Source organism: Alligator sinensis, unplaced genomic scaffold (assembly GCF_000455745.1).
Source record: "Alligator sinensis unplaced genomic scaffold, ASM45574v1 scaffold567_1, whole genome shotgun sequence".
NCBI classification, from domain to species: domain Eukaryota; kingdom Metazoa; phylum Chordata; order Crocodylia; family Alligatoridae; genus Alligator; species Alligator sinensis.
The window spans coordinates 1637912-1662389 of NW_005842049.1; the positions used below are offsets into that span (position 1 = coordinate 1637912).

At 41.3% G+C, this 24478-nt stretch overlaps 1 protein-coding gene across 1 annotated transcript in view; it reads left to right on the forward strand.

The window, feature by feature from the left end:
- Positions 1–24478, forward strand: part of PCLO (piccolo presynaptic cytomatrix protein) — a 598913-nt gene that overhangs the window by 508255 nt on the left and 66180 nt on the right. The window contains 2 exon segments of the mRNA XM_025203237.1: positions 8831–8972; positions 13265–13332. Of these exon segments, the coding sequence (XP_025059022.1) occupies positions 8831–8972; positions 13265–13332 (210 nt within the window).

The window sequence follows — 24478 nt, forward strand, 5'->3', positions numbered from 1 at the left end:
CCTTGCAGTTCTTACTTGCATCCTGCCTCCCCACCCCACTTGATTGATGGCAGGCTCCAAAGCTCATATCAAGGGTTTGCATTTGGTGTGGGTTACTCAGTGTCTTCTTATGAGTAAGTTCTACAGATCCTTCAGAGCTTTTCCACTAAATTTGGCTACTAGAAGCTGTCATACCTCCCTTTCTGTTCATCTCTCCAAAAATCCATGTAGCCTATATTGCTGAACTAAGCTAAATACTATTGCCAGGGAATTTTGTCCTTAGGGACAGCTGGCATTTGAATTATCTAAGCTGAGACCAGCTCTGAGCTGCTATAGGTTTGTAAATGGGGCAGGAAAGTATTGTAAGCCTTTCCCAAGTCTTCCCAACTCAGTTCCATATAAGGTGAGTTGATTTTTTTCTTCTGTAGTCTAACTTCTCTGCCATGCAGCATCTTTAACAGGCTGCAGACCATCTTTGTGAGCAAGTTTGAGATTTACCAAAGCTTTCCTCATCTTTCTATTTCATAGAAAACCTTCTGGTCCATAACAGATTGGTGGCAACCTCATGAATTTGTCTTGGCATTCCAGTTTAAGGTCTTGCAGCTGGGGTTCCAGTTCACAGTGGTCACTTTTGTAGTTGCATCCTCTACAATAATTTCATCTCTGCCTACATTGTTTCTCAACCTTTTGGCTCAGATCAAGGAGAAATACCATGATCACCTTAAATGGCATTGTGTAATAGAGGGTGGAGACCTGTCCAATGCACTGCAGACAGGACCCCCTGCAAGAGCCGAGATACTCCCAATGGGAGGATCTTGGCTACATGCCTATTTTAGGGAAAAGGGGGCTTTCTCCCTACCTTGCTCCTTTGGGCTAAGGGCAAGCAAAACTTAGGGGCATCTGAACTCCAAGATCTCCAGACCTGGGGCCTGCACATAGGATGCCTGCCATAGATTTGGTAGTATCTGAAGTCCCAGGCTGAAGAGTGTGGGAAGGAGGATACTTCTTGGTGGTAGCATCACAAAGACTTGAATGACTGAGTTCTGCCCAGTCAGTAGAATTCAGAACTGATTTGGTTAATTTGGCCTGAGACAAAATGAATTTAAAAAATACAAATCTCAGCCCTTTCTAAGAAACATATAGCAGCTACTTCTCCTACTACTTTTGTGTAGTTTTATGCTGCTTTACATTTTGCTTAACTCTGTTTTAATTCAACTAACTGCTCTACCTCCAATTTCAGATCTTTCTTTAACTCCTTTGGTCTTTGTAAAATTCCTTTTGGTGGTTTTTGATTTCTCCAAGTACCTCCCACATTTATTCCCCCCTGGAGCAATAGGAATGCCAACTCACAATGCCTCTCCTTCAAAATTGGACCCTAGTCCTGCTTTTGGAAAGTATGTTACCTCTTGTGACAGAGCAGTTAGCCAGGAGTTGGGGCTAGTTGGGATGTTGTGGGTTACTTCCTTTAGGAGAAGAAATCAATGATGGATCAGGACTTCTTTTGGTTATTTACAAAGATTGTACTCAAAGTCCAGTTTTCCTGAAAGGAATACATATTTCCCTTTTCTAATATAACAAGGCTTTTTTCACGGCTTATGTATGAACTAAAAAAAATTCCTTTCTCTTAACTTCCTCTCAGTCATGGTGCAAGAGCTTCTGTGGTTGTTCTCAGCTTTCTGTTGCTTTCTCTGACTGTTTTGTGGTATTTCCAGCTCCTGAGATCCACTTGCACACCCATGCTTCTGCATTTATATTTGACACCAGTGATTTCCATGTTCCTACAGCTCAGGTCTAATTAGATATATATTCTGCATGGTGACTTCTGTTGTTTCAGTTATCCCATTTCAAAGGGAGTTTAACTGGCCCTACATTTATCCTAAATGAAGGGCCCACCAGCTTCAATGAGATTTTTCTCAACTCCCCTGGCCTAACAATATTTTAAGGGTACAAAATAATAAATGTGGTATTTACTAATCAGATATACACTCTATATTGTTAATACTGTGAGAGAGGTTTTAGTCAGCACAGCTAATTTTCAGCCACTTACTGAGAAGAAATTAAATGTTTTAGGGTTGCTTTCAACTTTTATATTTTACTCGCTTTTGCCTTATTGCAGAGTTAAATGCAATCGTTTTCATGCGTTCTACATGCCACTTGGACTGGATATGAATGTGGACTGATTTAAGTACCATCTTAGTTAAACTTCCTTCAAGTACAGAACCATTACATGATGCTAAAAGACAGTGCCACTTTCTCATTTTCTCTCATAGTTTAGGATAGCTCCTTTACACTGCTAACAATTTACTGCCCAGTAAACTTACTTTATGTGAGGCTTCTCTTGGTCTCTAATCTCCAAGTAAATTAAATGGGCTTTCTTATTGCCACAAACAACCAATTTTCCAGACTCCTTCTGTCATTATTGAAAGAAGAACAGTTTGTCCGTGTTTTCCGGAGTTGGCAATAATTTTAGATTGTCTTTTGATTCCATTGTTCCTGAGTGAGCAGTGGCACATTTTACTGCTGCTACTCCTGCTATTTACTCTTCTCCCATTGTAAATTGACAAGTAATTTCAGGAAATTCCTCAGATTTTTCATCTGATAACTCCTATTTCTAAAGTCTACTAGCCAGTAGCCCATGGAAGAAACATATCATAAGGATTTTTGTGTTAGGTAAAGAAACAAAGCATAGTACTTTCAGAGGACTGCTATTCTGCCACTGTTCCTCACACTGTATGCTACCTTACTTTAAGAATCCACTCAAATTGCATGGTATCTAAACAGACAAGGTATGGTCAAATGAATGCATATTGCAAATAATGATATACAGGGCATGTCTACACGAGATACTAACTGTGCAGTAGCTGTATAATACTGTGCAGCAGCATGTCACAGCACAAACAGTGCTAATACACTACTGCACAGTAGTCTTAGGCTACAGAGCAGTAGCATCACTAAAAAGGCATTTGCCAGCGCTACTGCACCATAACTCCAGCTGCTGCACATTTATTTAGTACTTGATTATACAAGTACTAAAGATATGCGTATTAGCCACTGCACATTAGCATCTCACGTAGATGCACCCACAGTGGTCAACATGAGTGAAACTATTCATGAAGTAAACTGCTAGCCTGTGGGTGCATCTACACATGAGCTTTACTGTGGAGTTGGCTAATTAGCTCCGCAGTAAAGCATCACAGTCTACACCTGTGCCGGTATTAGGGCACAGTAAATTAATTAACTCCGCCATAGGATAGAGCTGTTGAGAACAGTACTATCCTACGGCAGAGTAATTTACTCCACTGAAACGCACATGTAGACAGTGACAGAGGCTGGCTGCGCTTAAGGGTGCTAAAGTGCAGGGGGCTACTTACTGCATAGCCCCACACTTTAGCACCCTTTTGCCTCAGACAGCCCCTCTGCTGTCTAATACTGCCACTCAGAGCCTGGGGCTGATTTCCCTGATTTCTCCTGCTCCGCCCCAGCTCAAAGTGCTGTAGTCCAAGGCTCACATGTAAATGCTACACCCAGGAGGAGTTTTCTCTGGCATAGTTTATCACATCGCCTTAGTGGCATATATAGATGCACCCAGTTTGAGCAAGAATGGCAAAAGGAACTTGTACCCCACTGTAACAAGGTAGTCTGCCCCTTTAAGGAGGAGCAGTCAGTCCTGTTACAAGAGCTAAGCTGTGGGGTATTTGGACAAGGAGGGAGCGTCCCAGTGGAAGCCTTATAACCACCCAGAAGAGCAAGACCAAGGGAGAGGAGGAAGCAAGCTGTGAAGGCAGTAGCTGGCTGGAAGGAGCAGACTAGGCTCCTGTGCTGAAGCCAGAGCAGAAACAGGCTATTATCTGGGAGAGGACAGAGTTTTCTTTCTTTCTTTATTTGATTAAAGACTGCCCATTGCTTTGGAGCAGTGGCTCGGGAGCTCCTCAGGGAGTTAATCCTCCTACAAAAGCCAGCAGGTTAAGTGACTGGCTTACGTCCACTGAGCAATGTAGTTATTTATGTTGGCCCAGCTCACAAAAGATATGAGTCTGTCAGACTCAATTACTGAGTAGTGACTCATGACTTTAACACTAGAAGGCCTTGATTCTGTCTTTGATGTTAGCTACAGTAAAGACATTTTGCCACAAGGAGGCACTTGACCTGATGTTGCTGCAAAAGACATACAAGCAGGCATTATTCCTCCTATACCTCTTTGGTTCTCTTTGGTCCTACACCTGTTTGGTCCCAGTCGTCCTTGATGTGCTCCTGATTTGGATGCACCAACACCTTTTTTAAAAGGGGTAAGCTTTATTAATACAACTCCTTGATCCATGTTTCTTTCCATCTTAATGGATGGTCTCTTGTGAATCCAAACTGGTGGAGATGAAAGATATGAGCACTGAGCAACTGGAGGCTGAGTCCTGAAAGGAACCTGAAGAGCAGCATAAATGATGTGTGCTGAAGCTTTCCCATGGGACATATATTGCAACTTTCCAGAGGTCTTAAAGCAAGTCAAAGTGTGTTTCTTCAGTGAGCTATTTCTTAGGATTGTAGGAAATCGAGCTTGAAGGGACCTCATCTTCTCTTGAGTGCAAAGAGAAAGCTATCTGAATTTTCCATATAACCAAACAATCAAAGGTTTTGTTGATCAGCTTTAAGAGATCACTTGTTTTTAATCTTATCTCCAACAGTCATAGAAGTTTTAAGGATTAACCTATAGCATGTACTCCTAGCTTCTGATATGGATTTAGTTTTTGGTTGTGCCAAACTTAATTAAAAATGTCATGAGAACTGATTTTCTTATGAATTTCTCCTGGTTCTTCCTGCTTGAGTTCCAAATGGGATAGTTTTTCTAGTGATATTTTGGCATTTCTGCTTCTGGTACTAGCCAGACATGCAATAATACCCATTTGGGTGGCAGAGAAAACACTCGTTACAATTTAGGAAGCAAAATACGTTTCTATTTAAAATTACTCTTCTTTTATCAGAACCAGCTGGTCCTATATTTAATCTTGAGTTTCTCATTTTAAGCAAAATGTTCATTTATTGTAGATGAATAGCTGGAGTTTTTGGCAATGCTGAGTGGTTTCCATTTTGCTACTGATTGATTTGACAGTTCATGGCTGTTGGTGTTGTATGAATTATCTTCCTTATGTTAAGTTCTAGGGGAAAAATATCTCTTCCCTGCTGTAAAATACCCTGCACTAGGAGATTTAATAGTAGTAGTTGGCTTCTTTTTCTCCCCTTCTTATTGATTTTTTTTTAACATTCCATTTTCCTTTAGTATAGTTGACACATAGTATCCATGTTTCCCTTGTTAAGGAATACGATTTTTCTAACTAGTTCCAGAAATATTTTTGCTGAATTTGTAGACAGTACATTCTTAATTTGGAGTGAGGGGGAAAAAAAGGAGAGTTCTGCCTTAAGTTTTTCATGCACAATTTTGCGCCCCCAAGATGAAGATAAAAGAATGGCTGCATTACTAGCTGAGGAATAGAGGAACATTGGGATCCACCAATGGTACTGAGAAAGTGGACATATTTGTGGCAGTATCTCCCTAATCTTATTAAGAAAGAGTAAGAGCAGTTTTAAGATATGTGACCCTTTGCTTCTTCGTGGCTGGTATTAGTGCTAGATGCTTTCTAGGTCTAATAAAAGATATCAGATTTACCCAAAGAACCTTGTCTGCCTGTGTCCTTAGACCAACATGGCTACCACCTATACCCATGAGAGATGCTTTCTTAATGCACTTCTACCATTTCCTTTATGTTAATTTTGCTGTAGTATGACCAGCAGTAGATTAAGAACTGTTCTGAGTCAAAATGATCCCCTGGAGAAAACAGAAGTTCACAGGGGTGGAGGAATCTACCTGCTGGCTGTGAGCCTGCAGCCCTAGCAATGGCCCCTCCTCCCTGCAAGGCTGCAAACTTTTCAGAGTGGGAGGGGCGGAAGAGAGAGAGCTCATTCTAGGAGCTCCTCAGCTGGTGCTGGAGGCGGGCATGGGTAAATTGGAGCCCCACCATCTTGGCAGGGATCTAATAAACCCTCCTGACCCTCCAACAGGGGCTGAAAACCCCCCAGGCCAAACTCCCTCTGCTCCCTTCCCCCCTCCCATTCTGAAAACAGCAACAGCATAGGCAGTGAAGACAAAAGTTACAGAAGATGCTCTGTTTTGAAACATCTTCATCTGAACCCTCATGCAAAGAGGGTTCAGATTTTCATCCGATCACCATTTTTAAGCTATCTGCATCTGTGCACTTGGGTTTGGTCATGGCTGTGTCACTTCCTGTGGCCAGATTGGGCAAAAATTGTCACTTCTGTCTGCACCCTATGTGCACTGAACTTCTGTTGTTTTACAGTTTTGAACCAGTTTCCAATTACTTATATCGGTTTATGTATAATTTCTGTTCCTAGCTCTACAGAGGATCAAACTCTAATGTATTCAAAAAGTAAATCAATTTCCAGAAGAAAAATACAGCTATTGAGTATAAACAATCTTAGGACAGCATTTAAGTATTTTTGAAATATTGGTTTTAGTCTTATTTTGTATACAGTTCTGAGTTCTGAATTCTTCTGTTCTTAAAAACAGTATATGAACAAAGTTGACTGCAGGACAGCTTTATTGAGCCTAGAGTCCTAGGAACTGGTCTTTATGGAAAAGTTTAGGAAATGAGGAACCCTAGTGCTCCTTTTCATTTTAGCCATGGACAAGCAGAGAGGTCTACAATACTGACCTAAATTATCAGGGAACTCCATAATGTAGGAGCAGCAGCACCACTTCCCCTACCCAAATGTCGGATTATCTGTGCTCTTATGTTTTATGGCAGCATGGCCTCTCAGATGTGATAGCTCAAGGGGAGAGACAGCTGTTGCAAGGACCCCCCTTTTTGTATGATGTGATAGGACCCCTCTAGGAAAACTGCCAGTTAAATTAGCGCTCCTCTTACAAATTATCTCAACACTGAGGTTAATGGTTGGTGTCACCTAGGTATGAGTGAGTTGCACAGAATCCTGACTACAAAGCATAGGGGTCCTCGTGGTGCACTGAGAAGGTATGACCTAAAAAGCCTTAAAATTCTCCTCCAGGTCTCTGAGCCCTTTGGGTGCCCTCTGTGCCTTACTGAGTTGCAAATCCTTCTCCATGCTCATGGGATTTGTCAGGAGCACAACAAATTGAAAGTAGCATCGTACCTGGTATAACTCCACTAGCCTCATGGACTCTTCTTTGACTATGCATGCTATAGGCCTATATGTGTCTCCTTTGGAAAAGCAGAGTGGGTTTCTCAGTCATGTAAAATGCTGTAAAGCATTAAAAAGCTCCCTGCTAATTATTATTATCAGTTTTTTGTTATTTCTATCGATATCTCCACTGTAACTTGCGTACAACCAGCATAACTACCAGTAAGAGCACATTTACCTTAAAGGAATCTTGGTAGCTTTCCATGTTAGACAGTGACTGAAGACATCAACAATGATACAGTTAAAAAAAAAAAAAAGGTATGTTGTGGCTGGCTGTACAAAGACCGAATCATTTCAGAAATAGCAATTCTATTACAACTATCAGATCAAGGGACTTGTGGTGCCTGGTTTCTTTTATCCCTATCTATTATTAATTCAGTTCCAAATTACATTTGGAGAGTTTTACTCAATTTCCCAATACCCACAGTATAGCACTCAGCAGTAGCCTACACCAAAAATAATATTTACCCAATCAAATATGAATGACATTATCGGTTAATGTCAGTGGGATAATATTTGTACACTGGCCCTTAGAAGAAATTATTCAAGTCTACATTTTTGGCAAATTTCTTTGTTAAATACAATCCTTTTGAACTTCAATTTGAGTTTTAAGGCTCACCAAAACAAGAGCAAAACTTTACCGTGACTTCACTGAGTGAGAACTTTTGGTGCAAACATTTTTATCCTCAGCATTCTATTCATTCAATTGATCAAAGTGAAAGGTGTCATACATAGATCTCTTTCCAAGAAAACCTGTATTTATTTTTCCTGGTTGATTGTGTTATTCAAGTTGTGAATAGTTATAGTCCATTATTCCTTTTACTAGTTATCATGTGTAATGTCACAATGTGATGTTTGTATGTATTTCTCAACTTGCTAAAGGTGAAACGGAGCAGAAGTGATTAACTCAGAACACCAAAATAAGGAAACATCTGAAGTAAAAATAATGTCTTTAGAGTTCACATAAAATGTCCACATGAACTACGCATTAAAAATAGTAGGTCATCCCCAGGTTACATGATCATAAAGAGTGGTACTTTAAAATTCAAGGCTACTTAACAGCATGTATGGCTACTTAAAAGCAGAAGCAGTTGAGAAATATAATGAAGTAATGGTGTGCTGTCTAAAGAAGAGAATGTCTTCAAATTACACTTCTGGGGGGTAGATGGTATATTTATGATATTTTGTGTTCTCTATCCTTTCTACAAAAGTCATCAAATGCAGTCAATAAATGTGTTATACAGAGCATTCAGAATCACTTTGGGTTCTCATTTTTGTAGGTTACATCCTACAACTTTGTTCAATGAAAATCTGATTTTATTTCAACTAAATATACAGAATTGTGACATCAAAATGACTGAATGTTATTACTTTTTTTTTCCTTTGACCTTTGCTTTAAACTACTAGGAGACTGGAAGAAAAAGGATGATGTACAATGGGTTTCTTTTAGAAAAGCTTGTTCTATGTAATATAAGCATCATGTCTAAAGAGTGATGGCGTGACTTTGGAATTAAAAGTAGAGTAAATGTGTTTGCAGCATGCTACTTGGTGAATAGCATGTTCTTAATATTGCTGGCTTTTATGTCTTTCACGCAATTTAATAACCCACTATTCCTGCTCTGTACAGCAAGGCCTACCAATCACCGACCTGCAGAAAGTTCTGTCTCCACTGGCTCGTCAGCCAGTAGCTTTGGCAGTGGATACAGTGTGGATAGTGAAGGAAGCAGCAGCACAACAGGAGAAAATAATCTTTTTCCCATTCCAAGAATGTAAGGCTTTTTCTTTAATGTACTCTATCTTCAATGTGCAGACATACCTGCATATGTAACTTCGATGTCTTAGATTTTCTGTTACGTAATTTCATGCTAAAACTTAAGTCACACGGTAAATGTGTGCATTTAATCCAATAGGTCTCTCATCAGAGCTCCTACATTCTTTTGCTATTGTTGCAAGATTTGAAGTATTAACACTCTACCCATGAGTTTTTTCACACATAATTGGTGCACTACAGGGGCAGGACTAACCTAATTTTTCCATATACATATATAGATATGGGCTTGCAACATAAAGTTCTGAGGAGAAAAGTGAATTTCTTCCAGTTTTAGAGGTATTCAGTTGAGGTTTTTAGTTTGGCCCCTTTCTAAAAATAAGTGGTGACAACAATATTCAAGTGCAGATTTGGATCCAAACTTCCCTAACATTTACGAGAGTTTAAATACAGAGTTTGGTTTACGCGTTTGGCTTTGCTTAAATATTTGTAGTCATAGCCTCTCAAGAAATCATAGCCCATTCTCTTGCCAAAGAGGGAGTATTATCTATAATGCTTTGGTCTTCAGCCACTTGACTTTGAATGATTACTTAATTAACTAATATATTTCACCAAGAAGTTATCCCCTATTTAACAAGACTAAGCTTTCTTTTATTTTTTTTCTGTTTTATCCACTACTTCCAGATATACCCCCTTGTACTATAATTAAATGATTCCTTTCTCTTTTATGTTTATTTTCCTTAAATTGTTGTTTTCTTGTTTGTTTGTTTTTGCTTTTAGCTTTTGTGGTTCCTGAAACATTTGTTGGTGATCTTTGAAAAGCTGGCAGAAGGCAGGGTAGATTTGCTTATGAACTAATTAAATCAGAGGTGCAAATCATGAACATTGTTAAAACACACTAAGAATAAATCAAATATTTTCATAAGACTTTCCAAACTAGGAGTTGCTGCAGCTGCCACAGGCAGGCTGTGAGTTTCTTCAAATATGACCCATACTGTGAAAATGTTTGAAGATGGAGGTTTCAAAAGCATTCAGCTGGGAGGGTGGAGACACAGAATTTGATCCCTTTTTCTAGGACTTAATTTTCTGTTATATGGTTATCACAGGTGGATCCAAGATCTTGAAAAGAGAGATGCATAAGCAGTGACTATTGCTACAGAAATGGTTGCATCCCTCCACTCCCAGCCTTTCCCCACTCCCTGAATGAAAGGGAGACAGACTATGCTACAGGAGAAGCAGCTAGGATCTTTTTTAAAGTCCCCAAATCATGGAAGATTCTCCCCCCACCACTCTCAGTACCCACTCCATTCCCCTCTGTTCTTAGTGCCACCTCCCTTCCCTTCCCATTTCCCTCTTCACCTACTTTGTTTATACCTGTGTGTGCAAGAAAAGGAGATATGCCTATTGCTGAAGTTGTCCCTGCTCATGCCTCAGCCCAGCTGAGGCTGTGGGGAGCAGCTTTGCAGGGATCCGTGTTCAGCCAGGGACAGTGGCAGTGACAGGCTTGTTCCCTCTCTCTGCACCTGCTCCCAGTCTGGAAGAAAATACCCAGGGGGACTGGACAGAGAGGGAGAAGGATAGTGGTAGCATGCGGGTTTCCCCTTCCTGTTCTGAGAGATGTAAGTATAAAAGAGGAGGCAGGGAAGTGTTGCTTTTCAGAGACCAAACTGCAACAGGAAGGGTGGACGGTGTTCCTGCCTAGGCTGTTTTATAGCCTGGTGGTCCAGGACACTCTCCTTACAGATGTGGATTTGAATCTTCCTAGCCTGAGGAGTATCTCCCATCCAGATTCCTTACTTTCTGGGGAAGTGCTTTAAGCATTAGCTCTTATGCAAAGCATCTTCACCACTGATCAGTGAGGTATCTACAGGTAGAAGTAGAGTTAGGAATTCAGGATTGCAAGTAAATGGAGATGACTGTTGTGGAACCTGACCCAAGTGCCTACACCCCTGGAGGAAGGGAGAGCTCTGACCCATCACTGCACTTCACATTTCCTGCTGGTTGTATCTAGGTGCCTCTAAGATTTCTGGATTGTTCTCAGATGCCTAACTTTCCTGTAGAGGGATCTTAGGATCAGCCCCTGGGGCAAACAGCTCAGTTAGGTGTTGGTGCACCTAAGTAGAAGCACCTACTGACCAAACTGGATTGGTCCTTTAATGCTTCTAGGAAGAGCATCAGTTATAGCTCTGCATCTGTTGCTTATTGTGAGAGGGCATTACAAAATGTTGAGCAGTCTGAGACCCCACAGAAACATGACTGCCCTGGCTGAAGAAGTATTTGGAGACTGAGTGCAGAAATTCTGATTTTTATCCCCAGTAATCTGATCCTATTCATTTAGATCACTCCTTATCTTTGGTTGAGCACCAGAGATATCAGCCTGGGGCTATATTACAAGTGCAGCTCCTGTAATTCAACAAACTTTTCAAGTATGCTATGCCTTTCCTCAATTCACAGAGCAGCTCTTGCTTTGCAGTCGTGGGGTGCAATTCATAAAGAGCTCATTGCAACTCAATAAATATTACCAAATCTATCATTTGATTCCTATATGCTCTCTCGAGTCATGACATGCCAAAGATTCTATCCCTAGTTTTCAGATGGTGCCTGAGTCAACCTGATGGCTCTCAAGTACTTATGCTCCAGTAGTTCAGCATGTTGATTCAATGGCTCAAAAGCAGCAGTATCAGATTTTCCATGCAGTAATTACATATCTGTAAATATTGAGTGAAACTGGAACAAGTGATCTGATTTTACTGCAATGTAGTGGGATGGAAAATAATTGTAACTTGTTAGATGCTAAAAAGTAATCATCTTCTTAATCTTATTTTTGGAGTTTCTTCCTCAGAAATAAGGGGCCGGAAGGGGGCGAGGGTGATGGTGCACAGTGGTGCAGAATAGCATTGCTCCTTTAACTTCAATGGAATAATGCCAAATACACTTTCTGAAGTCCAGACCTTACATTTATATCACAATATTTCAGGGGGAAAGATCAACTCAAAATTGTAATTTTGGGGTTGTTTTTTTTAAGATTGTCATATTTAAGGAATAAGTTAAACTAAAATGAAATAAATTAACAGGCTCTGATGTCTGTTACCCAGATCAAAATCTGTTTGGTCAGGTAAATAAAGGAAATACCTCTTTTTCTAAATCAGAAAGTTGTAAAAAAGAGTGTAGTTGTCAAGTTTAAAACATGTTACATGAGATCAGTTTTACAATGCTTTGAGTTGTTTTTCATGCGTAGTACATACGACTCCAACTTCTCAGCCTAAAATGTAATGTCATACCAATTATTATAAGAGTACTATGACTAGGCAAAAACTTGTCTTACTTAGCCAGAGATAGTGGGCAAATCCAAATCTCACAGTGTTTTTTGGGGGGTCACACAGTCATGAACTGTTACGTATTATATGAAACAATTACAGTGTGTGTCTACATGTGTATTTATGCTGGCTTAAATTTACTGCACAGTAAATTACTGAGCAGTAAGCGGGAATAGGCCAGCGTCTACACGTGAAGGTGTTAAAGTGCATTAACACTGTTCATGGACTGACTTGGGACTAAAGATAGTTCCAAGTCAGTCCACACACACAGTGCTACTGCTCAGTCAGATGTCTACACATGCATTACTGTGCAGTAACTAATCAAGCATCAATTTAGGTATCGAGGTATCAAATTTACGCTCAAGTCAGCATAATTTGCCAAATTTCTGCGCAGTATGAGCTTGCACATGTGCCCATACTGTGCATTAATTTTGGTTACTGCACAGTAAATGCACACATGTAGACGTGCTCAGGGTGTAGGTGAGATCATTATCTGCATCTGTGTCATGTATTTCATCTTTCATCTTAACCATAGCAGATTAAAGAAAAAGAATTGTCTGATCAGAGAAATAAACTTTCCATAGATGTGGTTACAGTCTTCTACCAAAAAAAATCCAACCCCCTTAGCTTCTTTGTAAGTGACTAATTCAGTTGATAACAGAAGACCGTCTGTTTATACAAATAAGATTTTTCTATATATACAGTCATATTTTCTGTGAATCTTTCTTTCCCCCCCCATTTATTGAAAATATTTGCTTCCCAGTAAAGATCTCGCAGAACAGGGGTTTGTTTGTTTTTTGGGGGGGGTTGTTTTTTTTTTTGTGGGGGGGGAGGGTTGGTGGGTTTGGTTGTTTGGTGGTTTTTGTAAATTTTACTGGAGTTAAACAATGCCCTGTCTGCTTTGGGACTTCTTTGCTTTGGGAATTTTTTCCTATTTATGACCTTTTTGTCAGTAACAATCTGTGTTTTTTAACAGAGGGAAGATGAGTCAGAACGGACCAGACCCAGTAAAGCAGCCAGGAGTGGGAATAACTGATACAGAAGGTAAAATGAAATTACAGACATAATTGAAAAGAGGCGCCATGCAGAAATCCATTTTACATTGTGAAGGGATATGTGAAGATGTCTTATACCACGTCCCATCAACCTATTGCACGCAATTTTATGACAATTCAAAAGGTCCATTGGAATGAATAATAATTTTAATCCTTCATATTTACACTGATGGCACTGGGATTAAAAACATGATCAATACAGGATATGCACCAGATACGGCTCCCCATTGAAGCCAACAGAAAAAAAATCAAGGGGTGCTGGATCACCCCTGTGATGGAGTATTAAGATCAATTTTTGTGGGCACTTGCCTAATGCAGCTGATATCTCCAAAACAAAATCTAGTATCAGAGTTGTTCAGAAAATCCTTCATTTCCACCTCCCAGAAGCTACTGAGTTTTCAGTGAATAAAGATTCAAGCACCCAAATAATTTATCTTGAAGCTGAAATATTTTAATTTTACCTGCAGTGTCTTGAGAGAATTGTAGCTAGGCTGGCTTATGCTCTTATTTAATAGGCCAGGAAGTCAAGTAGGACAATGTCTCTCTGATGCACCAGGAGCTGTTCTCTGGGTAAAGAAGTGTGAGGGATATGTTATGTCAGTCAAAAAGCCATAGTGAATCATGGACGTTCAGCTGGGGAACTTGATGATATAAATTAATAGGAGCAAACACTTAAAATAAAAGTTAAAAACATATTTTCTATTGGAAAACTGTCTATTCTGGTTTCCAGACAAAAGGGTTTTGTTTCCCTTAAAGCACTAACACTTCCTTTTTTGAAGCATAGATTGCAGCAACAGTCCTGGTGTGAGCTCACAAACTGTATTCTGTGCTGCACTCCCTGAAGGTTCAGCCTATAAGGTGGGAACAAAATGAAGTCAACTTTGACCCTGTGGTATCCTTAGGACTCCAGGTTCCTGAAAGACAAAATAAACCCCCTGGTATACATTCATGCAAACCTGGGGGCTGCTGTGATATGACAGCCCGTCTTGAACTGTCTTTGGACTGTGTGGCACCTTGTAATTCTTGTAGCATTGCATGCTGTTCTATATGTGGGGGCTTGTGAGAAGGGAGAGAATACCTTGGCTTAAATTGGCCCTTTTTTACTGTACTATTGAAATCCATGACTGTATTTTGCAACTTATTGATGGTGATCAAGTCCACTACTCCTGTTGCTTTTGTGTATCAGGTTAAGATAAATAGACTGAAGATTGTCTCCTCCAGAGAGATTTCAAATTCATCAGAGAAGGGTTGAGAAAGGAGATGCTATCTGTGGAGTAAAGCACAAACTGCAAAATGAGTTCACAGGGAGAGACCTTTGCTTAGAACAACAACAATTTTTTTTTTTTTTAATTGAAAAGCATTTGGTCCTGTTAGTCGAAGATCTGATTATGATGAATGTGATTGGGCAGCTATAGGACACTTCATCCATGTATGACTGGCAATTCTGGGACCAGATGCCTATACAGGCATGGAAACTTGGCAGTCCTTCACGTGGTAATATTTTACAAACAGTGTACTTCTTGCCAACAGTTTTTTGGTTCCCTTGATTTTTTTTTTCTCTCTCCACCATTAGCCATGTGTGACATCTTGCTGCACCTAGCTGTTTTTCCTTTGAACCAACACATGTATTTTCTCTGGAGTAGGAAAATTCTGCTTTCCTTTCAGAAGAATTTATTTTCGCCTGTGCTGGAATTAATGCCAGTGTTTCGTGCACAGAGCGATGAAATACTGTGTGTCTGAAAACCATTTTCTCCCCAAAGAAACAGGAAATAAGGCAGGCAGGCAAAATGTGGGGCCCTAGCTTGCCAGTGAACAAAGTACCCAGTTAATCTGTGAATTAAAGTTGGGCATATTTTTGTAAAATTTGGTGCAACTGACCATGACATTCTGAAGAGAGACGTCCACCATGTAAAGGCCCTGAGAAATCTGTATATAAAGTACTTGCAGGCCCACTGGCCATGCCAGAGAGCTTCATTTACATTGCACTGGCTTTTTGCTTAAACATCGAGGGTGTCCTTACCCATGCTCCTGGGCTGGGGGGGAGGCGCTTTAATTAGAGCAGCTCTCAGGAGCTGCTCTAATTAAAGTGCCCACTGTGTCTTATGTATTCAGCATCCCTTACTTCAAAATGACATTCGATGAACTTTAGTTAAAGCGCCCCCACCACCATTTTGAAGTGCAGGGTCACTGAATACACAATGCCGAGACTGCTGGAGCAGTTGATTCATTGAGTCATATTCTAATTAAAATGTGTCGGAGCAGGCATTGGGCATGTGTATAGGTACCCCCGGCTTCCATTTAGCTTTTGATTGTAGACATGTCAGTAGCAGCTACTGTAGTCTTGCATGGAGGTGATATGTTGCCTGTGCTATTTGCTGTCTTCCAAATGACCCAATCATCATAGGTGTATCAAATGATTGTCACTAATGCACAGTTTAAAAAAAAAAAAGCCATGGTCTGGCCTTACATTCAGTGTTCTTTAATCAATAGAAGTTTATAGTTACTAACTCTATGGCTGTTGACTGGACTATAATGGATATTGATCTGAGACTTTAAAGAGAAAACTAGCCAACTTGAAGTGTTACTATCACTAACTAGAGCAGTGATTGAACGGCTGTTTTTAGACTTAAACTCATGTCTTTAGAGCTGTGTGAAAAGGGAATAGCCCAGCCCTTCCATGAGTTTTCTTCAAGAGTCCTATGAACATAGACAGTGCTTTTCAACAAGCAGTGAGCTGCTTGTTTCGCCTTATTTGCACTGAATCAGAGTAACTATTTGCAAAATAAAATACAATTCAAAGTAAATAAATGACAGAACTCGGTCCATAATCAGGAAGATATCTAAATGAAAGAGTGAGACATTGCCAGTTTTATGCAATACATTTATATATAAAAAGCTGGTGTATCCGTAGAATTTTCAGCTATATAGTTTTTCTTTTTAATTCTCTTTTGATACAGAATCATCCCCAATGTCTGCCATCCAGTTCTAACTCACGTCTACCATCTAGTATCTTGACAGCATAAGATTAATCATTGGCAAAAATATTTAAAGAAGAAAATATCAGCCAAGATGATCTCTGGCACTGAATAATTGCTTCAGTGCTGGGAGAAAGTAGCACAGAGCAATAGTAAATGAGCAACAAAAGTGTCTGTCTGCAGCTGATGCACCTTGTGCTGCACTGTATAAAGGGCTTTGTTTGCTTTTGGAGATGCTGTTTTTCTTTACAAAAGTTGAAGTGACTTAAATTTTAATATAATGGGTAATTTAGAGGAGGTATTATGAAAGTGCCAGATGAGGATTAGAAAGCCTGACTAAGAGTAACTGCTGCATGTTGTTTGCTGACTACATTAACTTTGGCTGGTCTCTTACCCACTTGGGCTGATTCAGTAATTTCTACCAGAGTTGTAAATAAGATTGAGCTTTTGCATGAAGAAAAAATTTCATGTAAGGTATCTAGTTTCTACTTAAAGGATATTTTTCATTAAAAATTGTCTGAAAACTAAAATATTTTCATGTGGATAAGCTACTGCAGTGGCCCATCAGAGTTATCATTTGGTTGCTGCGTGGCTTCATTTTCTCTACACGTCTCCTGGGTTTGATTACATCTTCCATGATACATTACAGCTTGGGATTCCCAAGAGGGCTGTTTCTAGAGAGGAGAATGTGGTTGCTAATGGGAAAAACATGTTTTGTCTATAAGGCACAATGTAATATAGCATCTGTAGTGTGGCTGCCAGTCCAGAGCTAATTTATAGGCTAGGAACAGACGTTACACACAAACCGATTCAAGTGATCACAAGCTGGTTTAAACCTGTAACAGAACAGGTTTAGATGTTCAGTGAATCTAAACACCTGTAAAAAAAAATTAAAAAAAATTGCCAAAACCTGTTTAAGATAAACCTGGTTGAATGTAGAATCAGACTTAGCTGATTTAGGTCAGACTGGTTTATGGAACTTCTGTCCCATATCCCTTCCTGTTTTAAGTTAACTCTCAGTCCCCCAGCATCCCAGGATGCTTTGCAGCCCTGGTCTATGCTGTCTGCTTCACTGGAGCAGGGACTGCTTTGCCTCTCTGCTCCTTCGCCTGCTTCCTGCCTGCATCCTTCAGCCCATAGAGACAGGGGAACAGACCCCTAGGCCCCCCTAGGCAGGGTTTACACAGCACATGGGGGGAGAGAGAGCCCCTGCGGTGGGGGCTTTTTGACCCTCAGCTGCCCTGCCCCCTCCTGTTTCCCAGCTGCTGATTGCACAGCTGCCACAGGAGGTTGAGAGAAGAAGGTCTCCCGGCTGGGTGTTTGCCCATGCAGCCCAGCATGGGGGCACCAAAGGGCTCCTGCCTTGGGGGTCTTCCCCTCACCCCATCCCAGGGCATCTCAGGGAGGTGAGGAGAAGTCTTCCCCTCCACAACCCCAGAGCTGCTTGCCTTAGCTCCTGTGAGTCTCAGGCAGCCTCAGGGGGTGGAGGAAAATTCTTCTGCTCCTCCACAGCTGGTTTTGCCTCACCTGCTGCGAGTCTAAGGCAAAACTAGTTCAAGAGAGTGGAAGAATTTCCCCCCTGAGGCTGCCCCAGACTATTCCTAAGACTCGCAGGGGCTAAGGCAAGGAGCTCTGGGGGACAGGAAAGGGGAATAATTTCCCTCAGCATCCTGGGGCTGCCCAAGGCTGAGGAGCCCTGGGCTGGGGTGGAAGGAATCCCCCCAAGGCAGGGGCTCCCTGGTGCCCCCATCCTGGGATGCATGGGCAGGCACCCACCTGGGAGGACTCCTTCTCCATTGCTCTTGTGGCTGAAGCTATCAGCAGCTGGGAAGGGGGTGGAGGGGGGGTTCCCCTCAGCTCCCCAGGGCTGCCTGCCTGGGCTGGCAATGGCCAGCAGGCTGGGAGACATGCTCTAGTGCCCCCTGCCTACTTAAAGGAAGCTGCCTAGATTGAATTGATTCTGCCTCAGGCTTTCTGACTGTCTGTGCTTAGCTATATTGCTCAGAAGAGTGTTAGTGAAATAAGCTAGCCTTCTGCAAATCTGCTCCAAAACAGTTGTAGTGCTTCTGGTACCTCTGCTACTCCTTTAGAGTCAAGTAGACATACAGACCATCTGACCAGGGAGTCTAACTTACAAATGGGAGCACAAGATAGCCACACCAAAACTCTTCTGAGGGTCTTTAGCATTATTTGGGAATCAAAATATATTGGGTTTTGATCATAGTATTTCAGTTTGGTCTGATTTTTTTTTTTCTTCTTGATTAATTTGTTTCAGTATTGTAGTGATTGCCCTGGATTGAAATTTTATGCAGATGCCCTTCTTTTGTAACCACCTCTTTGGAGACGCTGGCCTCTGAATGTATCTATTTGGTGACCCAAATAAAATAATTTAGGCCCAGTACAGACAGGCAAAGAGCCTAAGGTGGAATCGGTTCAATCTACATATCTTTCTCTAAGCTGTGAAGAATGGACCATTAATGAACAGAATACTCGTTCACTCATCAGTTGGCCAAGGCAGGCAAATGCTTGCACAGGTCAAGGCCAGAAGGCAAGGAGCACTTATGCATGCCTACAAGTTTTGCCAGGCTGCAAATGCCAAAGCCCTGGGCAAATGCCAGGCTGCAAATGCTGCAGCCCCAACCCAGCCCATGTTTCCCAACCCCTGTCAGCTGCAGGGGTAGGGGGGGTGCAGGGGAGGAACAGATCCCCATGCCCACACTGCTCCCCCAGCTGGGGTCTATACAGTGGGAAGGGAGAAAAGCCCCTGAGGTGAGGTGCATTCCCCCTTCAACATAGCTCCACCAGGCTGCAAATGTTTCAGCCTTACCCCCTTGCCAGTCTTCCACCTATCAGCCATGGAGGGGGTAGGTTGTGGAGGGAATGGACACCTGCTCTGGCCCCCCCAGTCAGACTCTGCACAGTGGGTGAGGCGGCAAAGCCTCACTTCCACCTCCCTGCAGTGTGGCTCTACCAGACTGTGAACACCCCAACCCTGCCCCCTCACCAGTCCCCTTCCTATCAGCCACAAGAAAGCAAGCAGGAGAGGAATGGACCCTCTGCTCCAGACCTCCCTCCAGCCAGGATCTGCACAGCGGGTGTAGGGGAAAGCCCTGTTTCAGTGCTCAGGGACAAAGAGAGAGAGAGAGAGACCAAATAGTTACTACAACACTCAAATTTTACTCCTTCCTTCAAATATACTATACTTTTTCATCAAGCACTTAGTGACGGTAGAGTTCTACAAGTTTTAATGTATTATAATAATATCCAGTTCTCCCAATTGGGCAGTTATTTGTTGTAAAATCCTATTTTGTAAAGTTGATATAAGATAGGAAAATTGTAATGTGAATATAACAACCTGCTTACATACTTAGCAATCTATTATAATCTCCTATAGTTAATATTATCATATATACTGCTTAAAACTATTTTTAAAGATTAATAACTTAATTTGCTTTAGAACTAAAATATTTTCTCTTGGGTTTAAAGAAAACTGTTCTTTTATGAGTTAGTACTGTAATAAAACTTTCATCAGGCAGTTTAATGATAGAGGCTAAGTACAGACATTCAACAACCGGGGCACTATCAATCTAAATTACACAGTTTTCTGTAAGCAGCGTAGTTTAGATTGGTAGTGAACAGAACACACATTTGCCCATTGGTGGGAAGGGGCAAATCTCAGACCAGGTTCTGCCATTTTTACACCAGTCAGTGTGTAATGAGCTTCTGTTCTGTTACAGGTATAGACTGGTTTTGTGAGCCAAACTACTGTTCTGTTATGGGTATAAGTTGGTTTCTGATCACTTGTTCATTTATACCAGTAAAAGTGTAATGTCTGTACCTGGCCAGAGTGAGCTTGGCACTTGGTTCTTCTGCTGGAATGGCATTTTGTGTCTAATACATATTGTTGCTTCTTGTCCTCTGTTACTACCTTGTTCTTCTGCTCAAGTTTCAGCAGAACACGTATTTCATTGCCCTCTATGCCTGTGAGTTTGTAAATGCCTTTATAGTAGTTGTATACATTTGTGGTTTTAGTGAGTAAAGGCTGATTGGTTCAGCACTTGCATCCTAGTTCCAAGTGCATGATTTTTCCTTAATAAATAGTTTGATCTTTATTGGGTCTCCTACTTGTACTTCGGGGAGTTATCTAGCTTGTCGTTTTCATTTTCTGTCTCCTTTTCTGTGTGTTATTTCTTCCACCACTACCAACTATAGTAATGCTGGGGGTAAAGGAACTAAGACTCATCTGTGTCATGCTAATGTTGTACTGTTATATTCAGTTATAGTAATGTTGAATTCAAAGATAAAATTGCTAAAGTTAATGACAAATAGCAAAGAAAATCTTAACAGCTGATTTAGCTTTGCCATTTAACAGACTGATATGGGGACAATAAGCATGACTAAATTCCCATTTCTAGATAAATTTTCACAAATCCACTGCAAGTATACTGATGTCTCTTGTCTGATACTACACAATTTGAGATTCTATGCTGGCTGAAATTGGTGATTATTTTGTCTACGGCAGCTAACGGGGTGTTGTCTGACAGTTTATCTAGATCCTGAAAGTCTCTATAGTGGGTAGCAATAATGAATTAGTTTGTGGGTTTACTGGTGAAACGATTTATTCCTACTTTGTTCCAAGGAAAGTTGGAAATGTTTTGTATTTTTATTGATTCTATTGCTTTTTGACCTGCATTTCCCGCCATGTCCCTACAGTTACCATGTTTCTAGTACTTGGTCTTGTTTCACCGATATACAGTGCTTCTTGCTTTTCAGAGACATACTTCTATTCCAGAATGGCTCCAATGTTTTCTTGTCAGAATTTCACTTCTCTGGGTATTATGATCTGGGAATTATGATTTGACCACCTCTAGGGATAATACTAGCTTGGACATGCAACTTGTCTCAGTAGTTTCTGTAATCTTGGGAGACATATGGCACTTCTCCCCTTTTCTATGGCTATACTAAGAAAATTTTGTTTTGCATGATTCGTTTTTTGTTTCATTAACTTGCTCTGGAACCGTTGTAAGTGATATCATGTATCTATATAACCTGACTCACTTCACTCTCGGTATTCATAGTGCGAGACAGCGAAGAAAATGCAGCAGTTATTTCTTCCTTCACATACACAGTGGGCACGTCTACATGTGCTCTGGACTGCACGTTCATTTAGTACTTGCTTTAGCTGCACAGTCCTGGCGGTGAACAATTATTTTTAGCTGTAACGTTGCCATAGCGTCATTGTGGCTTTCAATCAACATTTCATACGTTGACTGAACAAGCCCAAAATATGAATCACATCAATGGGCCAGATTTTTTTAATAGAGCAGACCAGATCTTTAGTTGTTTTCAATTGCCATATCTCACTGAAGTCAGTGGAGTTACACTGATCTCATCCCAGCTGATTATCTAGCCCCATATAACTATAACTAAGAATACTTTTTGAGAGGGAGTTTAATTTTGCTTGGTTAATCTTGATTTACATTTTTTGGATATGCTAGATAAATGGTTAAATATAAGTTTTTTTATTCAGGGTGTTGCTGACTCTGCGAGGAACTGAGATGGGAAGCAAATTTCTTAATTAAAAAGGGCCTGCTCCTCTTTGATTGATCGGATATCAGTAAATAGATTTTGATGCACTTACAAACCATTTCTCATAAGATCTTTCTCATTCATTTGCAAGCCCAGTCCTCCTTCCTATGTTGGCAACAGGCACATTCTTTCTCTTAAGAAACTTATATAACTTTAGGCTCAACTTTGACTTCAGTGGAAGCTGTAAGTGCTCAGCATTTCCAAAAAAAAATAGGCCATGAGCCAGTGCAAGGATTCTGTTTCTACAGTCTAGCCTGTTTGTGGCTCCCAGGTAGCACAACAGGGAGAGAATGAGATTGTAAATGGCTAAAGGAGAATTACCCTAGTTGCAGGAGAATCCCTTGCTAAGTAAAACCAGGACACTAAAAGGTAATTAAGTACAGAATCATCTAAGCGTTAAATAGTTAGATACCATATCTCTACCCTTTGCTTACAAATTGCATAATTACTGCAGCTCTTTACATAGTTGCAAGCTGCACATTTTAGGTGAATATAAAAAATACATTCTAATAATTAATACAACCTTAGTTGAGTTTGTGCTCCTACTGTTCATTTCATTGATATTTTTCCTTCTGAATTCTGATTGTGTAGAGGTATGAAAAGCCTTTTGTTCCCCACAAAACTGTTTTTACAATATATTAAAACTTTCCTCCAAAATATATATTTACCATTGTTATAGAAGTCTACTGAGCATGTCTACATATGAAGTTAATGTGCATGAATAAACTCTGGACCTTATTGCTCTGGAGGTTTTTTTGCTCCAAGGTGTACTGTTTGAACATATGCCCATGAGTAAAAATCTCCGCAGCAATTAGCTCCAGCATTTATTCATGTGTAGCACATGGAGCCCAGTGGGATTCTTTCAGTGCCCTTAACTTTCAAAAATATTTTGACAATCTACCTGCCAATTCTCCTTACCTGCTCATGTGGCTTTAAGTGCAAGATAGAACTGGTTTTGCCCTTTCCAGTCCATAGCTCTGTGTCTCTGGAATGTCTTATATGATAGGCAAACTTTGTGAAGACATGTTAAGGGGAGAGAGAAGAAAATGAAAACCAACTCTTAGAAAGAGATGAGGATTGCATGGTGCTCCCCTGTGGCTGGGGCTCAGCCTTAGGAGTTTTCCTCTTGCCAGTGAGTTTGCCCTTCAGAGATTTCATAGACATTTGGGCTGGAAAGGACCTCAGAAGATCATCGAGTCCAGCCCCCTGCCCCAGGGGCAGGAAGTCAGCAGGGGTCATAGGATCTCAGCAAGATAAACATCCAAATTTCTCTTGAAGGTGTTCAGTGTAGGTGCTTGAACCACCTCAAGGCTATTCCAGGCCTTGGGGGCTCGGACTGTAAAGAAGTTCTTCCTTATGTCCATCCTGAAACGGTCCTGAAGGAGTTTGTGATGATTTGACCTTGTCATCCCCTGGGGTGCTCCGGTGAACAGACATTTCCCCAGATCCTGGTGAGCACCCCTGATAAACTTATAGGTAGGCACCAGATTACCCCTGAGCCTGTGCTTTTCCAGGCTGAAGACTCCCTCAGCTGTCAGCCTCTCATCATAAAGTCTGTTTTCCTGACCTCTGATCATGCGTGTGACTCTCCTCTGGACTCTCTCAAGCTTCTCCACATCCTTTTTGAATTGTGGAGCCCAAAACTGGATGCAGTACTCCAGCTATGGCCTCACCAAAGCCGAATACAGTGGGAAAATGACAGCATAGCACTGCCAAGCCTATAAGGATGCTGCGGGTTTTTCTTCCCAAGGTGGAGAACCTTGCATTTTTCAGTGTTAAACACCATCAGGTTCTCATCCGCCCATTTCCTGAGCCTGTCAAGGTCAGCCTGGATCATCCTCCTGTCCTCAGGTGTGGACACTTTACCTCAAATTTTGGTGTCATCAGCAAACTTGGCGAGTCTGTTTCTGATACCAATGTCCACAACATTAATGAAGATGTTGAAAAGTGTTGGCCCAAAGACAGAGCCTTGAGGGACGCCACTGGTCACAGGGCACCATGACAATTGACTTCCATCAACCACCACCCTCTGGGTCTGACCACAGAGCCAATTCCCCAGCCAGCAGATCGTAGTGAAGCAGAGGCCGCAGTTGGCCAGTTTTGCTAAGAGGTGCTCATGGGATACCAGATTGAAGGCTTTTTTAAAGTCAAGATATATGACATCAATCTCTTCTCTCTTGTCTAGGTGATAGGTCGTAAAAGGAAATAAGATTGGTCAAGCAAGACCTACCTACAACAAACCCGTGCTGGCTATCCCTCAGGATGCTGTCATTGGCCAGTCCATTAAGAATGGGCTCTTTGATAAGCTTTTCTAAGACCTTCCCTGGGATAGAGGTCAGGCTGACAGGCCTGTAGTTTGCTGGATAAACTTTCCTCTCTTTCTTGAAGATAGGCACCACATTGGCCTTCTTCCAGTCTTTGGGCACTTCACCAGAGCACCAGAAGTTCTCGAAGATCCATGCCAGGGGCTGAGCTATGATGCTTGCCAGTTCCTTGAGTACCCTGGGGTGTAAACTGTCAGGGCCAGCTGACTTGAAGGTGTCCAGACTCTCAAGGTGTTCCTTCACAAGG